Genomic DNA, 21,748 nt, shown 5'->3' with positions numbered 1-21,748 from the left:
TGTTGGGCCAATATTATGTAAAACATTTATTAAATATTTTATATATTGTTTCTAATTCATTTTTTATGTTTTTTCGTGGTATTTACTCTTCAAGACGATACGGTCACTCACATGTATTAGTAATCTATTTTTTTGGAAAAACAAATGTTTACATCGCGTAGTTAGCCACAATGACTGATTTCCAATGGCCCTGGGAGTACTCCTTCCCACCTTTCTTCACGTAAGTTCTTAGGATTCCATAGATTGTCATCCAACTAATCCTGGAAAGCAGTTTACAGCCCCATGAAGAAACCAGGCAACAACAACTGAAGGTCTGGACGGATCTGTTTTTGAAATACCTCAAGCATACGAATAAGTTTGCCGTTAGCATCGGAGACCAGAACTCTCCGTTGTTCCACAACGAATCTCTCAAGCGCCGCCTTTCCCCAGAGCTCATCGTGGCGATCCTGGGGGAGCTGGAGCGAAGTGGTCACGCCAGTCCCCTGGACAAGCGCCGGCAGGAGTGGCAGGTATACTGGTACACCCTGGAGGAGTATGGAAACCTGGTCTACGATTGGATACAGGAAACTGGCCAAACGAACAGTATATGTACGCTCTACGAGATTGCGGCCGGGGAGAACACCACACACCTCGACTTCCACGGTGTGGATGAAGCGGTGCTACTGAATGCCCTGAGATTGCTCGAAGAGAAGGGAAAGTGTGAGCTGATCGAGATGGATGGCAGTCATGGTGTCAAGTTCTTCTAATTTTTGTTGTTCCCATTAAAAAGTGTGATTTTTCAAGATAATACTTATTTTTGTTCAGTGCATTAAACAATAAGCCATAAAAATATTTTAATTATTACTTGTGCAACTATTAAAGCCACAATTATACAATTTTAGTTATAAATTTATTATAAAGAATTCTTTTTTAATATTTGCATTTTTAAATAAACAAACGTTTTACAGCACTACTCTTATCAGTTATTTATTATTTATTTTTCAACCCTATTTATTAATGTTGAAAAACGGCGCGCGGCATTCATGTGAAGGTTTTGTTTTTGTGTGAAATTGTATTGAAATTAAAGAAGAAAAATGGTGAGTAAATAAAAACAAAATGGATTCAGTTATTTTACTATTCCTTTAACCAGAGCGTGGAGGATGTGATTCGGGAGATCGACCGCCTCAACCTGGAGACGGTCCTGCAACATGCCGCACTAGCGAGTCTCACATGCACGGGTCGCACTCTGGGTTCCGACAAAAATCCATTTCGAATTCCTGTTGACGAGAATGACCTCGTACTTCCAGATGAATCTCCAACGAAAGCGGAAAATCTCTTCCCCGTTACTATTGACTTAGAACCCAGTTTAAGCTGCTTCCCGGACGCGGATGCCATCAACGCAAGCATCGTAAAGAGGGAACTGGCGGAGCAGTGTAAAAAGAGCGTTCGAATGCAGTTGAATCAACTCCAGGAAAGGCAGCAGTCCTTCCGTTCGAAACTGGACAAGCAGCAGAAGGAGCAAGAGAACCTCGAAACCGTCAATCACAAGGCGCTGCGAAAGGAGCAAGAAATCCTTATTTGCCAAAAGGCCGACCAACTGGCCAATGCCCATTTGGATGCCCAGCAGCGGGAGCAGCAGGCACTGCGCCGTCAAACGGATCAGAAACTGCACAAGCTGGCCCTGGAGGGCGTGGCCCGCTGTCAGAGGCGTTTCGGTAAGAAGTTCGAGGGTATCACAAAGCTGCTACTCTCCCTGGACAAGGACACGGTTCAGGTCTGCTCTTCGCACAACCGACAGCTCAAGGATCTCGCCCAGCAGTTCGAGCAGCTCGTGAGCAACGTGAAAGCAGGAAAGTGTGAGCAGACGCAGTATTTGCGGTCCATCATTAAGGCAGAACAATGCTGCAAGAGCTTGGATGCTCTGGAAATGGACATGATCAAGCAGTTGGCGGAGTTCTCGGAGCTAATCCAGCAGCAGCTGAAGGTGGAGGAGGCCAAAAAGCACGAGGAGGAACAAAGAAAGAAGCTCGAGGAGAAAAAGCGCCTCCAGAAAGAAAAGGAAGAGTCCGAGGCGCGTCAGACTCAACAGCAGCAGCAGCAGGCAGAGGAGGCAGCCAAAGCTGCTGCGGCGGCCCAAGCAGCGGCAGCCAACACAGGAGCCACAGAGGTCCAACCAACGGCAGCAAAACCCGCAGTTGTTCCTCCCACTGCCGACCTATCTACCTCCTACGTCCACCCAGATCGATTGAAGTTTTACAACGAAATCCTGGCCTTGTACCAGGCCAAAGTGGATGCAGTGAAGCCACTACAAACAGAGGAATCACTAAAGCAGTACCGCACCGGGTGCCAGCGGGCCATAAATCTGCCCCTGAACGCCATTTCGGCGGTGAGTCCCCAGCACTTGAGCAACAACTTTGACAAACTCTACAGCTTCTTCGCCGGGCAGCCGGTGAAGCTGCTGAATGGAGCTTCAATGACCATCAACGATCATCCACTGGCCCGCGACTACTGCCTGCTCCTGATGGCCAAGAAGTTTGTCAGCCAAACGGAGACTGCCATCTCCAGCAACCCGCAGGCCGCCTTCCCCTTCGCCTCCGTCATTGTCACGTTTTGGAAACTGCTACCCGACTTTGGAAAGATTTTCCTGGCCTACCTATACAAGGAGTCGCCGTTCCTAGTGCCCTACGTGATTCCCCAGCAGCAGGGACAGTCCCCTGAGCAATACCTAAAGACTATTGGTTACCGCCTGACTGACAACGAGCTGGAAAAGCCGGATATGTATCTGAAAAGACAGACGGGAATAGCTCGACTGTATTCGGCTGTCATCATCACACCGGGACGAAAGGCTGATGGGCCGGAGCACTGTTACGGTCTTGAGGAGGGATGGCGTTGGCTGGCGCATATGGTGCATGTTAAGCCGTTGCCCGATGTCAGTGCCACCCTTATAATGGAGGTTCTACAGACCCTCGGATTCGAAATGCTGCGCACCTACGGCAAGCAGTTTGTGAAACTTTTGTGTTACATCCAGAACACGTACATGCCGCAGTTGTCGGCACACGACGAAGGCGGCCCGAAGACCCGACTGGAAATGATACTGGCCAAGTTCCTGCGAGAACGCCAGATACCCCAAGCCGTTGGCCTACTTCCCCCCGGCTTCTGGTAGTTTTGTAAACCTAGTGCATAACAACAATTATTTATGAAATGTTAAAAGAATTTAAGAAACTGTCCATTGTATTTGATTTAAGAGACAAGCAAGTGTCATTTCCAGAAATGCAACGTTTGAAAGCCACAACTTTATTAATCGAAGGGTAGCTAAAGGCAGAAATCATTATATGAACTCATTTGAATCAATCTACCCCGGGAGCCCTAGTCATCGTCCTCGTCCTCCAGGTCCAAGTCATCCAGTTCGTCGGCCAAATCGACGAACAGATCCTTGTTGATGGGGGCGGCATCGTTGGCAGGTGCAGACGACGAGGGGCCGTCGTCCTCGGGGGCCGCAGCTTCTTCTGCTGCGGCGGTTTTGGCTGCTTCCGTGGCTTGGTCCAGTAACCGAGTCTCGGAGGCGACGGTTCCAGATCCATCCACCTCCTGGGCGGCCAGCGACAGGGCAGCAAGATCCAGCTCCTTAAATTCAAACGCATTGTCGTCGTCATCATCTTCCCGCTTGTAGACATCGAAGGCAGCGTCACCCTCTTCCATGGGTCCGTCGTCGACCAGGTCGGGATTGAAGCTGAACATCTCACGACCCGAGATACCGAACTGTTTGCCCTTGCTGAAGTCGCTCTTCTTGCGTTCCTCCTCGGCGGCCAACTTGGCCTTCTTCTCGGCAAGCTTGCGCTTCTTCCAGGCCAAGAACGACTCGAGAGTAACACGGGTCTGGTTGGGCCCGAGAGCAGCACGTTCCTTCTCGATGAGATCGACCAGGGAAATTTCCGTGGGCTTATCCTCCTTCTTCTTGTCGCGTTTCAGAACGTAACCAGGTGGCAGAGCGTGCCGGTAGATGCACTTTTCGCCGTTGGGGCACTCCCAGAACCAGCCGTACTTGGACTTTTCGACGGCCTCCAGGAAGTACTTGCAGATCTGAAGTAAAAGATTAATGGAAAGGGTACTCTTAGGTAACCGAAAAGAAAACGTACAATATCAGTGGTTGGGCGTCGCTTCTCGCCGGAGTGCTTCTTGTCCACCACCTCCTTGAGCTTGGCGTCGTCCCAGTTGGTCATCGGGTCGTCCTCGCTGTCACGCATATCCACATAGATGGAACGCTTCTCGACCTTGTTCTCCTGGGAGAGGTCGTGCGAGAACTTGCACTTGTCACCCTTGGTACAGATGCCTTGCTTGAAGAAGGCGCAGACCACCGACTTGGGATCGGTGCCCTTCTCCACCTTCTGCGTCTGGACCGGCTTGAAGATCATGGCCATCTCGCGCTGATCAGCCAGCTTCTTCTCTTTCTCCTCCTTCTTCTTGTCGCCATCCTGCCTGGGATGGTGGCCGCCGGCCTGCACTTGCTTCTGCACCTGCTGGATGAACTTCTGTTGCTTGTTGCCCTTCTTGTTCTTCAACCCGAATGTCTTGTCCTGCAGATGAAATCGGCGAAAGTAGTAATATATGTATATTGAAAAGCTTCCACATCACAAAGTAGCACGGCACTTTTTCTTAGACCCTTACCTCAATAACCTTCTCCTTCTTCTTTTGCTCCGTCTTCTTGCTGGGAGCCGGCGCCTTTTTCGGTGGCATCTTCGGTCGATTTACGAGAATTTATAATCCGAAATCAAATTATAAATTGTTTTTGCACAACCAGGTTAAAAAACAAAACGTGTTGCTATATTCTTTTATAAATCTCATCAGTGTGACCATATAGCAAAAAAAACGTTCCTTTTTTGTACGGTATTTTTTAAAATAAAAGGCGGTATATTTTGGATTGCTATAATTTTTATGTATGGCTAATTGACATATATTCTGACACAAATAAGGATAAATATTTAATTATATTATTAAAAGAATAATTTTATTGATTAAAAGGTCATATATTCTTAAATCTCCTAAGGGGCTCTTTGATCGAGCTAACAGAGTATGTTACATGAAATATGTTAAGTTTGAATTTTAACAGAGGCGGGAAATTTAAATCTAGATGGGTTTTTATTGAAGAGGGATTATGGGTTTTATAAAAGCAAGAGAGCTTTGCTTTCATTTGTGTGATGAATTATATCTATCATAATGCATAGAATCTACAATAAGCCCTAATATTTACTATATTATTCAATTAAAATGTGAATTCTTTCATAAAACCCTTTTCATTACATACACAAATAGACCAGTATTTATTTACATATTTTGATGCCTTTTTTGCCTTTCTCAACCTCTTTTTTATTATTATTTGTTTGTGGCCACTTCAGTGCACATGTTCAAGTTTTACGCATCATAATAAACATACATATTTCAATTATCCGCCCTGGTTCCCTTCAATGCAGAAATCGCTTTCAAAGGCCTTTTAACTCACACTTACACAGTAAACAGTTGCACAGAGAAAAATTTGTGGTTTTTATTTTAATTTATGTTAGAAAAAGAATTATTTCAGATAGTAATTCATCTCAAACACATATATTTTGATATATGATATTTTATATTGAAACAACATATACTTATCAAAACAAATATTAATCTCTAATTTTTCACAGTGTACTTTGAGAGGGTATACACAAACACGAGCACTGGCATGTCTCTTCGTGGGTGGCCCTTAATTCGTCGTCAGTCCTCTTGGGTGGCCTCTATTAGCCGTCCCACTCACTCGGGCACATGCGGGCCCCCGGCTCCAGTGAGAGGAGAGGAGAGTGAGTGCCCCCATTGATCATGCCCCTCGTTTGATAGTGCGTGACGTTCCAGTACCGCCAGTGCTCGGATGGTGGGGCGCCCATTTTGATCCTTCGTCTGCTCTCCATTCGCGCTCATTTATTCGAGCATAAAATTAGCAATTATTTGTTTCTTGCCTCTAGAGCTCTTTTTTTTTTTATTTGCTTTTTAAGTGTACAAGCTTCTGGGCGAGCTATCTGTGTGGTCCATTATTATTTTTTTCTCCTTTCGGGGCTTTGATCCGATATTTGGGGCTTTCTAGGAATTGCCATTCTAGTCCTAGGGGGCAAAGAAACCTTCGTAAACTTTGGGTTTATGATTATACTTTTGTGGAAAGTTAAACAGAAATATTTCGAGAGAATTAGTCACAAAAAACTAAACCTCAAGGCCAATATTTATAGTCAATAATATCTCTTCTCTTTCCATTTTTAAGAACTGGATTTAATGGAGAAATTATCTTGCACTTGTCTTTCAGAATTTTCCCAGCGGCAGCAATAAAATTATGACAAGCAACGGCAGCAACATCAAACTACAATTATTTTGATGTTGACAGCAAGATAGATAGATATAATTTGCATCCAGAACAAGTAAGACGTTGTTATTGTATCTTACAACTTCCAGATAAAAGGAAAACAAGCTGCAAGTTGCAGGCGTAACAAAAGGGGAACACCAGCAGCAGCAGCAACAGCAACATCGGCAGCAACATCAGCAGCAACATCAGCCAAGATGTTACTTTTGACAATATAAAATAGCAGCATGGGTTTAGGATATCCCCCCTGAAAGATCTCCGCCAGTGGCATTCGGACTTCATGGTGGTCTCCCCAGCATCTCTCCATCTCGGGGGCTAAGTCGCTGCTGCTGTCAATCTTTGGTTAAAAGGGAAATGCTGCTACTGTTTTCTGTTGCTGTTGCAGTTGCATTTGCAGTTGCTGTTGCAGACAGACACACTCTTATAATTGCATATAGCGCCAGTTGAAGTTCCGGTCGGTTGAGTTTTTGCTTTTGCTTTTCTGTTGTTGTTGCACGCGCTTTCTTTTTTGTGCTTTTTGTGGCGCCGCCGACAGACGATGCTCCGGGTATACGAGTATGTGTGATTGGTGAATGCCATGTTGCCACCCAAGTTGCCAACTGGCTGGCCTGGCCAAGACTTAATAGCCGCTTTCATTGGCCAAAAGCCCCCGATAAGAGGCCCCGACCACACACGACGAGCTCTGTCTGCCCCATCTTGTCGTCGCGACGACTCCTGTGGCAACTTGGCAACCAATGCGACCAGTGCGAATGCGTTCGCCTTGATGTTTATCGGCAATATGTTGTTGCAACATGTTTTTGGCCAAAACGGTAGCTCCCCCTTCCCTCCTCACCATCTCTTAATTACAAAAACAAAAGCAAATACAGCTGCCTGTCTTGTCCATTAAGATAAATCGGAAACGGAAATCACTAATGAAAAATTTCCATATTTATGGTGGCAATAAAGAGTCTACATCAATAGCAACACAAATATCCAAGCCGCCATCAGCGGCAACTAAACAACTAAATTTCGTTGTCGACTGATTGGGGGGCTCTGGGATATCCATATGGATGTGAGTGGCCGTCTGGTTGGCCACCAACGAAGTCTTTCTACTTGGGCGGTCCAGTCCGAAGCTTGCGTGATTTGTTCTCTTTTTGTTTGTGGTTTTTTTTTTTTTTAGATTTTTTTTGTGGCCTGTTTGGCTCTACGTTATGTCTTTATTCGTGAGTATGTGTTGCAATTAATTCCAATGAAATTTAATTAGAATTTAAGCTATAATGGGCTATAAGGCAGGGCGCTATATGTGATTCAATAAAATATCTCTCAAGTATAATAGGCAATTTAAATGCAAGTGTTGGAATACCTATTGTAGTTGTCAGTTTTTTTAATATTTGATGAAATTTTTGAAATATATATGAACAAAAAAGGAGCCACAAAAGCCATAAAAATATGGTACAAGCCCATTGAATAGCCTCCCATAATTGGCTCTGACAGCCATACGATACAATTGCTATTCGTGCCACAAAAAAAAAATTAACTGCTCGGTGCCCCCCTTTAAAAATAGAAACCAAAAATCGAATTTATATGGCCCATAGAAAATTAGCTTTATTTTCCAAGTATTTTTCTTTTCTTTTTTTTTTTTTTGTATTTTGTTTTTCAAATGGGGGGGGGGGGGGGGGGGGGGAGCCCACCAACGATGGGGAGACCGCCATCAGCGATGCCATAATAAATGATTGATCGAATGTGAGCGTGTGAGTAGGCATATGGGATGCACTATAAAGATATATACATAAATATATACATAAATATATATAGAATATGAGAGGAGGATCGTTGGCGGTTCGTTTGATTGATGCGCTTTTCGTGGCTGCGAATGAATGCCTCGCTCTCAGATCTCTGAAACGCTTCAGATACGCACTTGGCGGCTTTATAGTGTGGTATAGTATATGTTGCCTGAAATGTTCTTTCTTTGGCATCTTTATGCTTCAACACAACTGTCAAAAGATTTGCCCAACAACGGCATTAACGGCCGCCAGAAGAGGGACGTCAATGGGCTGTTTGCAACATGCTGTGATTTTTATCGCCGTCACACACGATGCGTGTGGTCCACGTCCACATCCACATCCATGTCCATGACCGTCTCTCTGTCTCTGTCTACATCTCAGTGTCCAGTGTCCAGTGTCCAGTTCCAGTTTGACGTCCCTGCTCCTTGGACTTTGCTCGTGTTTTATGGCTGTCACACATATTGTCCAAACCCGATGGCTATAATTAATTGCTCTCTTAAGTTGAAGCAAGTTCAAGAAGTTGGTGGAAATTTAAATTTTTTAAAAGTAAAAATATATAAAATTTTTAAAATTAAGTTAGAGGAATCAAGTTCTTTAAAGAAGGTATTATTTCAAGGTTCTCTATTGTTCTTGCCCCTTAAACTATGATTTATAAACTACCACCTATCCTACCTCAAAAATTGTTTATTAAATAATAAATATATATTTTAAAAACTGTATTTACCTCTAATTTTTACCTTTTAAATTGAAAAACTAAAAACACAAATCAGTCACCGTGTTAATTTCCAACGTCAACAGCTATTTAAATACCAAAAACTCCTAAAAACGAAAGAAAAAATAAAATTTATGGGGGAAAAAAACAAGGTCACAGCAGTTAGCAGTAGAGAAGGTCCATAAAACCAGATCCTATGCCATTTCCCGAGAAATCATTGCACTCGGAAACCATGCTAAGGTCAAACAGAGAGCCAACACGTGCTATTTATAAAGAAAACGCTGGGTCAGGCTGCCTACTACTAGATGGATGATATATGAGCTGCTGCTCACTTCACCGGTCAGTTTACATGGCTGGTTGCTATTTGCATGTCAACAATTTTCCGAATTGTTGGCCGTGACAGACTTGTGGGTAAACAGACACCACGTGGGGGATCAGAAACCAGGATCTGGGCTGGGGGTCTCTTGAATATTAAGTACCCGCCTTGTGTGGGGTCAAGTGCTGACTTTAGACTTTAGAACCTTTTTTTGTAGTTGGTAGGGTAGCTTATAATTTGCATTCCAAATACAAGATTGCACAATTGATGATTTCTCAATCAAATTGCAGGGTCGTCGGTCTACTACCGATGGGAAAAAAACAACAAAACTGGAGAACAAAAACAAACTTGGCGCTCGGATTCGCCTGGCCTCTCGTCATAATTTCAAACAAGAAAGGAAAGCTAACTTCGGGCGGAGCCGAAGTTTATATACCCTTGCAGTTCAGTCGCAGTCCGAGAGGTGGCGCCACGCATCTATATTATTAGATATACAGCGGATCGTATATAGTCGGCCGATCCTTATGAAATTTGGCATATCGAATTATTTTGACCAAAGAAGCATACATTGAAAATCCCATCCTTCTAACTTGAAAAACAACGAAGTTATGCCATTTCCGATCAATCAGTTATATGGCAGCTATAGGATATAGTCGACCGATCTTTATGAAATTTGGCAGATCGTATAAGTTGGACCAAATAAGAATCCATAGAAAGTCCCAACCTTCTAACTTGAAAAACAACGAAGTTATGCCATTTCCGATCAATCAGTTATATGGCAGCTATAGGATATAGTCGACCGATCCCGGCCGTTCCGACTTATGTACTACCTGCAAAGGAAAGAAGGGTGTGTGCAAAGTTTCAACTCGATAGCTTTAAAACTGAGAGACTAGTTTGCGTAGAAACAGACAGACAGACGGACAGACAGACAGACGGACAGACAGACAGACAGACAGACGGACAGACGGACAGACGGACATGCTTATATCGACTCAGGAGGTGATCCTGATCAAGAATATATATACTTTATAGGGTCGGAGATGTCTCCTTCACTGCGTTGCACACTTTTGACCAAAATTATAATACCCTCTGCAAGGGTATAAAAATGGGGAAAGAAAAAAAAAATGTTAAGACAACTCGCCGAACGCCACACGGTGGCAGTTTTGGTCCAAAGATTACGGCCAAGAGAAGGAGGGCCTGGAAGGGGTGGGGTAAGGTGGGGCAAGGTGGAGCCGGAGGCCCAGAGGCCGCACACACGGAAGGCGGCTGAAGATCAAAGCGAGCGCCAAAATGAAAATTATTACAAAGTGATGTAGCATGACTAAATACAATTTTATGTAGTCGGGGTGGAGGCTTCGTGGTTTCTCGTCTCCCTTTGAGATTGGTCCATCAAGGAATGCGAGTATATGGATGCACTGAGAAAAAAGGGCCGCCATAAATAAAAATGTTTTTAAAGACTAGAGAAGAAAAGGATGAAAAACAAACTCTTAGAACCATCTCATAGTCATCTTAAACCTTCCTCTCTACTTACTTGTCTTTATTTTTTTTAAAACCCTTTTCTTCCAGTGCATTTGGAGTGGGAGGAGATGACTCTGTGGTCACAGCCTCTGCTGCAACGAACGATTCTGCTGCACAGGAGCCATAAAAATGGAATTATACGCATCCACACAACCGCAAAACAGTTGAACAAACAATGATCCGAACGTTCCTCCTATGTGTGTTGGCCGGATCGGATCGGATCGGATCGGAACGGATTCCCCCCGAATAATGTCTAAATTTGGCCCGAACGTTGGTGCCACCACCATCGGATCGTAAAAGCGATTCGGGCCTTTGGCTAAGTGCCTTCTCCATTATGACTTAAGTGTCATATGTGAGTCATCTACTACATCGCTTTTCATCCCATTCCGTTGATAATTGCCAAGACAGACTAATGGCTTATAGCCGAGAGTATCTGTATCTCTCTCCTTTTTTGGGTTATGGGTTTTTGTGGCTGAGATACATCCATCCATCCACTTTGTTGACATCTTATGCGGGTGGCCGTATCGAAGGCGATAACTGATACCCGAATGCCGCATTTCCTGCTTGCCAGGATGATTGGATTAGTTGTGCAGGATTACGATGCCAAAAGGGGATAGGATTGCGTGGGAAAGGATTTTTGAAGGGATTAAACAAATTTTTTGAGGGTAATTAAGGTAAGAAGGAGTTACTTCTTTTAAGTCCTAAGTCTTTCAACTCAAATAAACTGAAACTGAAACGAAAGCGAATCTGACATCTGAAAACTAAAAACTTGATGTCTTCCCTGAACGATATGTCAGCCCGATCGCATCAAGCCACTCGTCCGTGGCCAGCTTGGTGGTGGCCAGCCTGTAAAATGTAAAACTGAAAATTCCCCTAAGCAGCTTAAGAGTCCTCCTCTCAGAAGAAGTGGGGAGCATCAAGTCTTGAACCGTAGCCAAAGTTCATGTAACAGCCAACGACTCAATACGGGGAGCTACTGATTTACACACAGAGGCACATATGAACGATGCATCCATCTCGTTCGAGAAGCCAAAGCCAGATCGAATGCCACAGTTGGATCCACTGAGTCGGACTCGGACTGTGGCAACATGATTGCACGTATAGTGGAACAAATTCATGGCATCGCGGCAATCGCAGGCAGCACCTTGGCAATCAGCAAGGTAAACAACAAGTCCTCAGGATTCGGGCCAAGTAGGCTGAAGCAATGAGCTTCTATTTATTAAATTTTGTTAAAATATATAGTGTTTATATTAAATTTTAACCACTTTCTTCTGATGATAGGGATAGTATACCATCTAACCCTCAATAGAGCTCTCCCACAAGTCGTCTATGCCTGGCTGTGGGGCATCTTCATCTTCGGGACCTGACGGATAAATCCCTCTGGGCTGTGCGGCTGCCACTGTTCTACGCTTAATGCGATGCGCAGTGGAGCCAGAAGACCCGTTTGGACCCTGTCTTCTCTTCCCGTCTTCTTACCAATTCTTCCCGATGCTTCTCAAGTCTTCTCGAGGCTCTGAAGCTTCGACGATGGGCTGTTTTGCGATGAAATCAATAAATGTAAGGCGACCGCACAGTTTTTTCCTGTGTTCTCATTCGAGTTATATATGGTGAGTGTGTCTGTATATATCTGTAGGACATACTACACCGATCCGGATGTTAGTATGTCTGACAATTTTTGAACCCTAAACCTGGGACTCTCTCCTATCCATTCCTACGTAATTTGTAGGTAGGTTAATTCGTGGTGGTCCCTCAAAAAAGCTTACCTCATGTCGGTGGACGTTTCCTTTTCATATTCCAAAGCATTTTTTAATGGGCTGAGGTCTGGAAAAGGTCCTCCTTAAATTAGCCACATAATCATATTTATTTTACCCTTTTTTTAGAGGTCCCTCGAAACATCCTGTATACAGAATATTTGCCTAGGTAATTTGCCATCTAAATTGTTTGTTTTTTTCTGAAAGATACTTCCAAGAACTAATTCAACTGTACATTGAACTTTATTTAAATTAAGATACATCTTAATTAGTTTATATTTGGGAACTATTCTGACTGCTTTTCAAATGAAGTCTTCCATTAAATATCATGCGATTATCTGCAATCAGTCTGGATGTGAGTGTCTTCCCTTGATTAACTGAAATCACCATTGAAATTTTCAAGAAATTATTTCGTAGAAAAAGGTGTGAGAAAATTAACTTGTCTTCCGCTGTCGGGTAGCCAAAAGGCAAAATAATCAATTAGTTTCGCAGAATCGTTCCAGCCGAAAAGAAGAATACAAATCGCTTTTACGGAATTACGGAAACTGTTGTAAGAAAAGGGGGCCCAGCCGACGACAGAAGACAACGAAGACCGACAGAAGACCGCAGATCCGACAACAGATCAGCAGTCCACCAGATGAGACAAGATGGGATGAGACAACAGGTAACAGAAGCCGTATACGCCAGATTAACGCCCGAGGCGAGATGGCTTTGGCATCAGAATCGGCATCGGCATCGTCTTCAACTTTGACATTGATCTCCAGCGACTTTTGCACTTGCGCAAAAAAAAAAAACAAAAAAAAAAAAATTAAATGAAAACAAAAAGAAATCCATAAATCCAGCAAAAATTCCCAGCAAATCAGATTAAAGTAGGGAAACGGTACGAAGAGGGGCCCGAAATTGTTTTAATTATGACATTTGCCCAGGGTGTATAGGAAGTGTGAGCCAAGAACAACAATGATAATAATAACAATAATAATAACAACAGCCAGGCCCGGCCCGGTCTGGGTTCCCAGTGGCCTTTGATGTCTTACCTTATATTCCTTTGGCTCGATGCCGACACTGTGTAACACCTGAACAGAAGAGAGAGATCTGGATATCTGGACATTCCCTTGGATAATCTTCCCTTTGGACCGGTGACCGGTCTGATCTCTTTCTCTACCCGACTCTCTCAGCGGGAATTCAATTTGGCTTACAACAATAAAACGTCTTATTTAGGTTCGGTTATTAATGATGAGTTATGGGTTCAGACCTCCTTCGGAGACGGTTACCATCATCATCATCATCATCGTAGTCGTCGTTCGACTGGCAACTGGAACATCCAGTGTTCTTGGAAGGTAGAACGAATTCTATTCTACACTCTGATCTCGTAAATCTCGACGTTTTTCTTCTCGAACCTATAATGGTTCTAGATCTTGTGGTGTTTCAAATTGACTTTCTATACATTTTTTTTTGGTACTATACTTGGCTAAGAGACTCTGAAGACTAGAAGACTTCTAGAAGTCTTAGACTTCTTAGTCTGAGAAAGTCTGATATTTGTAGAATTTGTAGTTTTTAATGAATTTCCTAAAAAGTGAAAGATTGTCGGGTAAATATGAAAAACAGTTTGTCACTTCTGCTGAAAGATCTCTTCGTTTGAACTTACCCTTACCTTTAAGACCCGCCCCCGCTTCCACCTGGACGTTATTTTTTTTTTTTTTGAAGAACCAACAACTCCCACGCACTGCCTGGGAGTTTGGTGTTTAGTTAACCTTTCCGAATGACAAACGCAGATCATTACACCGAGTGCGACAACAAACAAATAGATTCTCAAGATGAATTCCCCGGTGGGTTTCCAAACAAAAGGGGACTCCTCGAGTCGTCGTCGTTTCTGTTGTTTCTGTTTTCTGAATAGAGGAAGCGCTTCCCAGCCACAATACATTAGGAAAACTGTCAAAGCTGAATGGGGAACTTAAGAGGTTTAAATTCCAGTTTCTACATTTCTTTTCTTTCCACAACCTACCGCAGCGGTAGAACGCCTAGAAAACTAAAAAGAATCTACAGCCCGCATTTCAGAGTCGATCAAGTTATTAACTGGAAATTTCAATTCTTCTGGAGCTGAGCTCGCTTTCTTCTCTATTTTGATAAATGGGCGCACGTCTGGAGAGGGTAAATCACTAACTTCCGGCAGGGCGAAGCTCATAAATAAACTTATTTATACACTGAGGAAAATTAAGATTAAAAAAAAAGAGGAGAGAGAAGTACCAGGTACTATCTCCTCTAGTTTCTCCCTGTGTACTTCTAGCAAAAAAAAAGTCTATGCCCCTTGGAATGACTGCCCACGCATGACCCCGACTGTGGGACTGGGACTTGGTGGCCCGGAGGGACATCATAGTAGGGCTTATCAAAGAACCGATACCGGAGCGACGTGTGCGGGCCTCGCCCCCCGTGCCCGGGATCAATTAAAACATTGGCCCGAGGGCAGCGGGCGGCGGGCTAACAACTCAATACAATGTAAACAAATGATATACGGTCGGTGGCCCAGGTCTCTCTCGACATCTACTCCTACTTCTAGTTCCATTTTCATTACCATTTCCAGTTTTCATTTTGAGTTTTTCCGGGGAGGAGAATAACGATTGAAATGTTTCTACCTTTTTTTTCTTTTCCATTTCCACAAAAGCGACAGCCGCACAGCTGGAATCGGACGACTGGCACTGGCAGTCGCTGCAAATCAATTCAAAAGAGATTTTCATTAGATCCGAGTCGGAGTCGGAGTTAGAGTCGTAAAAAGCGGACCTGTGGTTACGCTTACATTTGGCTGGATAGATGGCTAGATGGTTGGTGGTCCCAGCGACTGCTCCGGCGATCGTATCTGGCCAGATATGTCGGCCCAAACAAGTTGAGTTGTCAACGCAGCTCCGCAGGCCAGTGAAGTGTCGTTGAGTTATGACGGTCCAGTCGACCGATCCGACCGATCCTGTGTCTTGGATTTGGGATCTTATGGCCAGACTATAGTTTTTTTTTACAACTCTCCTAGAGTATTTGCCTAATTGATCGTATTAAGCGAGGGAAAAAGTAGTTTGGGTAGTCAAGACCTGTAATTGCACCTGGGTGCTCTGGCCAGATGGTTTCATATCGCTTTTAGAAAGTATTACGATCGGCTATTCAGTCTTGGCTAATAATGGCTTGGCTGTAATAAAATAAACAATAAATATACAATCCATATATGTAGTTCCTAAGACAAGGTTGCAACTTAGTTAGTCAGTGCCTGTCTGAGATATTCTCACTCCCCGGGTTTAAGATTCAATTTGTTGGGCTGAAACACTCCACACTCTTATTACTTCACTTCACGCCAGTGTAAATAATGCCTGGTTTTGTGGTATGAGGCTTAAAAGTGTGGGGGTTATGGGGCAAGGGGCTGGGGGCTGGGGGCAGTAAGGAATAAGGGGCAGCAACGAGACATACCTTTGAGCCGTAAATAAGCAACTCAATGAGCAGCGAACGCCAGCGCACGTGCCTCATAAACCACCGGGTGAGTCTCCAGTCCCCAACTTGAACATGAAACACTGATAAAAAAATGGTCACAGACTTATGGAGTTTAAAGAAATAACATTTTCTTAAACCTATATATATGTATATCCAATAAAAATAGCTTTTAAACAACTATGTTTTAATATAAAGTTACTATGATCTTTTAATCCAATCTCTTTAGAATAAACTATCTCCTAATTTTCCTTAGTGTTTTCAAGTCAAACTTAAGGCTCGAGTGGAGTCAAGTCGAATCGAATCGAGCTTGGAGACCACCCAGGTAACGATTTGTGCAGTCATTCCACGAATTCCCAACTGAGGGGGCGTCCGCTCGTTCTCCGCTCTCGCTCTGCGGCTTTTGTGGCAAATACTGCAGACAGTGGGGGGACAGGTTGGGGGCATTTCACATTTCACCAGTCTTAAGTATGCTAAGGATGGTCCCCGACTGGATCCATTGTCAAAGTCCAAATTATGTACGCGTCCTCAGAGATATGAATGGACAGATGAGGTCACATTTTTAGAGACACTTTTTATTTTAAGAAAATTTAATAATTAAAAATCTTTTATTCGATGATCTATTATTTATTTTAAAGACTGTATGTTAGTAATATTTAAATTCTATTCTTTTGTATCATCCTGTATTTATGTTAATTCTCGCCCTTGTCTGATTGTTGGTGGTGCAGGGTTTTTTGTGGTGCACCAAGGCAGCTGCAATCGCACAACGCCCACGACATGTTGCAGCCACAGCAGTGTCGTCATGGTCGCCGTAATCGCACTCGGAGCAGCGAACGAAATTAATTTGACAGCCAACGCAAAACGCATGCGTCTTCGACATTCTTCGCTTGCACCACCCTGCACCACCCTTCCCTCCCCCTCCCCCCTTGAACATAATTTGTGTGCCCCATACATATATGCCCCAATCGCCTTGGACTTCGACAACGTCGCATGGCAGACCTACTGACGTTCCGGGCTTATCGCCTTACTCTTATATCTATCTTAAGCTTGTTGTTGGCTTGCCTCGATCTCAGATTCTCCTCCTCGTCATTTCGTTATCGTCGTTGCAGTCACATTAACACATCCGACTTCAAAAAGGGTTATGCGATGAGCTTAACTGATGTCAGCGGAACGGGGATTACGAGGGAATTAATGGGCTGGGGATTGCGGATGAAATCCGCGAAGGAATATTTTTTGTAAATCAAGGAAAGGGTCATCAGTTTCGTCGTTTTTTTACCGCCTTGCAGAGCTTTACATAATTTTGTTTCCTATACCCATCTCAGATCCTACCCCATCATAGGCTATAGCTTAGTCAATATTTATCCGATTCTTAAGCGGAGTACCTTAAAAGCTTTATAATTCGATTCCCTATCAAATTGCATCAAAACCTGGAATCGAAATATTTTTCAGATTTTTTATCAAAAATTCTGGAGGGTCCCCTTCAAAAATATAGAAAGTGCATGGGAGGGCCATTGTGGCCCCCTGCGAAGGCTATATCTTTGCCAATATCCAACCGATTCTTAAGCGGAGTACCTTAAAAGCTTTGTGGATCGATTCTCCATCAATCTGCACCAAAATCTGGAAACGAAATACTTTTTAAATTTTTTGCCAAAAATTCTGGAGGGTCCCCTTCAAAAATATAGAAAGTGCATGGGAGGGCCAATATGGCCCCCTGCGAAGGCTATATCTTTGCCAATATCCAACCGATTCTTAAGCGGAGTACCTTAAAAGCTTTATAATTCGATTCCCTATCAAATTGCATCAAAACCTGGAATCGAAATATTTTTTAGATTTTTTGCCAAAAATTCTGGAGGGTCCCCTTCAAAAATATAGAAAGTGCATGGGAGGGCCAATATGGCCCCCTGCGAAGGCTATATCTTTGCCAATATCCAAGCGATTCTTAAGCGGAATACCTTAAAAGCTTTGTGGATCGATTCTCCATCAATCTGCACCAAAATCTGGAAACGAAATACTTTTTAGATTTTTTGTCAAAAATTCTGGAGGGTCCCCTTCAAAAATATAGAAAGTGCATGGGAGGGCCAATATGGTCCCCTTCGAAGGCTATATCTTTGCCAATATCCAACCGATTCTTAAGCGGAGTACCTTAAAAGCTTTATAATTCGATTCCCTATCAAATTGCATCAAAACCTGGAATCGAAATATTTTTTAGATTTTTTGCCAAAAATTCTGGAGGGTCCCCTTCAAAAATATAGAAAGTGCATGGGAGGGCCAATATGGCCCCCTGCGAAGGCTATATCTTTGCCAATATCCAAGCGATTCTTAAGCGGAATACCTTAAAAGCTTTGTGGATCGATTCTCCATCAATCTGCACCAAAATCTGGAAACGAAATACTTTTTAGATTTTTTGTCAAAAATTCTGGAGGGTCCCCTTCAAAAATATAGAAAGTGCATGGGAGGGCCAATATGGTCCCCTTCGAAGGCTATATCTTTGCCAATATCCAACCGATTCTTAAGCGGAGTACCTTAAAAGCTTTATAATTCGATTCCCTATCAAATTGCATCAAAACCTGGAATCGAAATATTTTTTAGATTTTTTGCCAAAAATTCTGGAGGGTCCCCTTCAAAAATATAGAAAGTGCATGGGAGGGCCAATATGGTCCCCTTCGAAGGCTATATCTTTGCCAATATCCATCCGATTCTTAAGCGGAATACATTAAAAGCTTAATAATTCAATTCCCTATCAAATTGCATCAAAACCTGGAATCGAAATATTTTTTAAATTTTTTTGTGAAATTTTCTGGAGGCTTCCCTTCTTAGTTTTCTGTGTAATTTTTGAGAAACAAAGCTGAAAGCCTGACAGGACCACACAAGAAGCTGGAAAGCCACACACACACCGTCGGGGGGCAGACTCCGCAGCTCGGTTCCTCAGCTGGCCATGTCGGTTGCCGGTTACCAGTTGCAAGTCGCCGGTCGCCGTTGGAGCGTTGGTATTGGTGGTGGTGGAGTCGGAGCCGGAGCTGGAGTAAGACGGGGCGGTTGATTACATGAACAAACGAACCGATCCGTCGCTTCAGACCCGGTCCGATCCCCAGTCGCAAAGATCTCAGACCAAACCGCAAAAGCCGACGCCAAGATAACGAGTTAACCCAAACCGAAACCGCAGCCCAAAGGAGGGCCCATGCCGGCAAGGGGATATGGGGAGCCAAGCCACACACGCCTGTCGCTGGGGAATCGCGAGCTGCCGGCCTACGTATTACCGGTGGCAAATAGTAATTATTACATTAAATGCACCGCAATAATGCAGCAGGAACGTCAACATTTAGCCATAAAAATTGCTTACACTCCGGGTAAAAAAAAAAAACGAAAAAACTCCGCGTGCAGTTAAAGTTGACGTGGTGGTGGAGCTGGAGCGAAGAAGGTATTGTGTGAATGGAAGAGGTAATGGGAGGGGCAGGAGTAGAGTGATGGGTAAAAAAACAGAGAACACTACACAGAGAGAAATGATTACTAACAGATATACTTTTATATTTTATTTTGAAATATATAATTTAAAAAGTTCCTCTGTTAGTTCCTTAAAGTATGCAACAAAAATTACTAATCCCTATCATCCCATTATTTTATTTTAAATCATTTTTCCTTATCACTCTTATTTTTTTCTGTGCACAACTACAACTAGCCGGGTAATGTTAATGGCGCTATAGGCCAATGACAAATGCAATTGCATTGCATGGAGCTTGGTTAGAGAGAGATAGAGTGGAGGGGGATCGTGTATCAAGTTGAGGTCTAGGCAATGCTGCACTATAAATTAAGACATTATACGATTAAAAACAAACAGCCTGTCGTTAAAGTCGCCAAAGGAGAGAAGGGGGGACGAGGGTATGGTACTGGGAGATCAGGGTTGGCCCCAAGCTTAAAAGACTGGGCGAGACTAATTATACAAAATCCTTTACACCGTTTTTGGAGGATTTTCTTTTAAAAGTTTTGTATAATATACAAATTTCTATGATTTCTATGGTAATATTATGGACATTAAATTGAAAAAAGACGACAATTTTATTCAATAAATTAAGAAAATTATTTAAAATTGATATATTAAAAAATACATTTATTCTTCTATGAGCAAATGATTTAAAAATGTAAGTTGGCCCACCAAAGCCCATTGCTAGGAAAGCAAAGAAAAGATCTCAACTTTAACTCCGGCCATAAAAACAACAGCAAGCAGCCTGCGTCTTGGTATCGGCACCCCTGTCCCCGTATTTTTCTCTTGCCCCATCCCCCATCCCTATCCCCTACCCGGCTCCATCTCGCTTTCTGGCCTCTCCAATTCCAAACGAAACGGCAAATGAAGCTCTCAAAGCAAACTCCACTTCGTTGGTGGTCCAGTGGCAGCTGCCCGCCACACAGGCGCAGTAGTGGCTGCTCTGCGTCTGTGTGTGTGTGTGCGTCTGGGAGAGTATATCCCTCTCTTACACTCTCTTTGATGGGGGAGCTCTGGCAGATTGGAGCTGCAGGCGAATTGAGCGAAAGCCAAACGAAATGCAAGTCATTGAGAGCAAAATCCAAGCTTGAGAGCGTAATTGTGTATGTGTGTGTAAAGATGGCGCAATCTGGGGAGAGCGGCTGATCGGGAGAGCAGCGGATAAAGCTAAAATATGCACGTTGGAGCTGCTGGGGCAAAAAAAAAAAAGGCCGCCCATGTCGCCAAAATGCGCCACACACAGAGACCAAATGATAGAGCAAGACAGTGGCCAACCATTGATGCAATATTAGTCCAGGTGAGCGTGCAAGCGAGACAGCAAGAGGGGGAGCGTCAAGGCGGTGGGGCTGTAAGTTTTTCTGCTTCTGCTGCTTCTTTGACTGTTTGATTATAATAGCTGGCTCGGTGGTGGGTCCACATCCACATCCACATCTACATCCACAGTCAGAGCCCATCCTCTCCATCTTATTCGTTTCCTTGGTGCTCGCCCCAGGAGCAAGCGAGAGGGGCGCACCATGACGTTGCAGTTGCATTCGAATTTGAATTCGATGGAGATTCGAGCGCCAATTTTTGCGGTCGTTCTGAAGAGTTCTTATTTGTTTGTTTTGTTGTTGTTGGAAAGGGAAAATCTTGGGGGAGGGGAGGCGGTGTGGTTATGAAAATATACTCATTGTATTTTCATTCATAAATTGGGGGGTTGCCACCAAAATGGATAAAAAGGAAAGCCTAGTTTGTGACTAGAGTCGAATAAAAGATACTCTGAATATAATTTTTATAAAAATTATAATAAATATATATATATTATTATTATACATTTTCCTCAATTTTAAGAAGGGTTTAGGAGCTGCAAGGGTTGTATCTAAGTATCTAAAATATCTAGAATTCACTTTAAAATATTAGTTTTTTTCTGCAAAAAAAACAAGAAAACATCTCTATCTGGGTGGTCCCCCCCATCCGACTTAATTCATATTTCAGATACTTGGGGCTAAGATGCTTCATAAACAAAGGCAACACAAAAACATCCTGCTGCCCATAATTTAGCATCGGGTACATGCAAAAACAGACATCAGCACATGGGGCAAAAACAATAACAGGAAAGCAACAAAAACAACAATAACCACCGAGGCAATGTAAAGCTAACAAATTTGCCAACAGTTCGCGGCACAAACACAGATACAACCGCCAAAGCCTGCCACGCACGCGCTCCCCACGGACAAACAAACACACACACACACACACACACATACACATACACTCGAAAAGATAAAAGCTCCACTGAAGGCCGACGCCAGTCGAGGAGGGGGATAGGAGAAGGAACGGAGACCACCCACAACGCTTGGCGGTTTCAGTTTAATGAAGGCAGCAACAAATTTATTTTTGGGTGGTCCCCGGTGCCA

The 21,748-nt window shown here is 43.5% G+C and overlaps 3 protein-coding genes and 1 long non-coding RNA gene across 5 annotated transcripts; 3 read left to right on the top strand and 1 right to left on the bottom strand.

The window, feature by feature from the left end:
* The first annotated feature begins 81 nt into the window (after positions 1 to 81).
* On the top strand, positions 82 to 949 carry LOC6495221 (vacuolar protein-sorting-associated protein 25). Its single transcript, XM_001958780.4, has 2 exons — positions 82 to 220; positions 272 to 949. Exons 1-2 carry the CDS (start codon positions 171 to 173, stop codon positions 744 to 746), a joined length of 525 nt encoding a protein of 174 aa, XP_001958816.1. The 5' UTR covers positions 82 to 170; the 3' UTR covers positions 747 to 949.
* Positions 950 to 977: 28 nt separating this feature from the next.
* Positions 978 to 3,268, top strand: LOC6495222 (nucleoporin Gle1). The gene is made up of 2 exons (XM_001958779.4): positions 978 to 1,076; positions 1,130 to 3,268. The coding sequence occupies exons 1-2, from the start codon at positions 1,074 to 1,076 to the stop codon at positions 3,140 to 3,142; spliced, it is 2,016 nt and encodes a 671-aa protein (XP_001958815.1). The 5' UTR covers positions 978 to 1,073; the 3' UTR covers positions 3,143 to 3,268.
* On the bottom strand, positions 3,236 to 4,856 carry LOC6495422 (zinc finger CCCH domain-containing protein 15 homolog). The gene is made up of 3 exons (XM_001958778.4): positions 4,645 to 4,856; positions 4,116 to 4,553; positions 3,236 to 4,059 (listed from the first exon to the last, which is right to left on the bottom strand). Exons 1-3 carry the CDS (start codon positions 4,711 to 4,713, stop codon positions 3,346 to 3,348), a joined length of 1,221 nt encoding a protein of 406 aa, XP_001958814.1. The 5' UTR covers positions 4,714 to 4,856; the 3' UTR covers positions 3,236 to 3,345.
* Positions 4,857 to 11,421: 6,565 nt separating this feature from the next.
* Positions 11,422 to 13,188, top strand: LOC116654717. 2 transcript variants are annotated; one of them, XR_006507225.1, is made up of 3 exons: positions 11,422 to 12,480; positions 12,542 to 12,835; positions 12,897 to 13,188. It is a non-coding gene; the product is annotated as an uncharacterized LOC116654717 (long non-coding RNA). The 2 variants fall into 2 exon arrangements; XR_004309891.2 differs by having other exon boundaries at positions 12,212 to 12,268; positions 12,388 to 12,835; positions 12,897 to 12,934.
* The last annotated feature ends 8,560 nt before the right edge of the window (positions 13,189 to 21,748 follow it).

Source organism: Drosophila ananassae, chromosome 3L (genome assembly GCF_017639315.1).
Source record: "Drosophila ananassae strain 14024-0371.13 chromosome 3L, ASM1763931v2, whole genome shotgun sequence".
NCBI lineage: Eukaryota > Metazoa > Arthropoda > Insecta > Diptera > Drosophilidae > Drosophila > Drosophila ananassae.
Note: the sequence above shows the minus strand (reverse complement) of the source record. Positions and strands in the feature narration are given on the sequence as shown.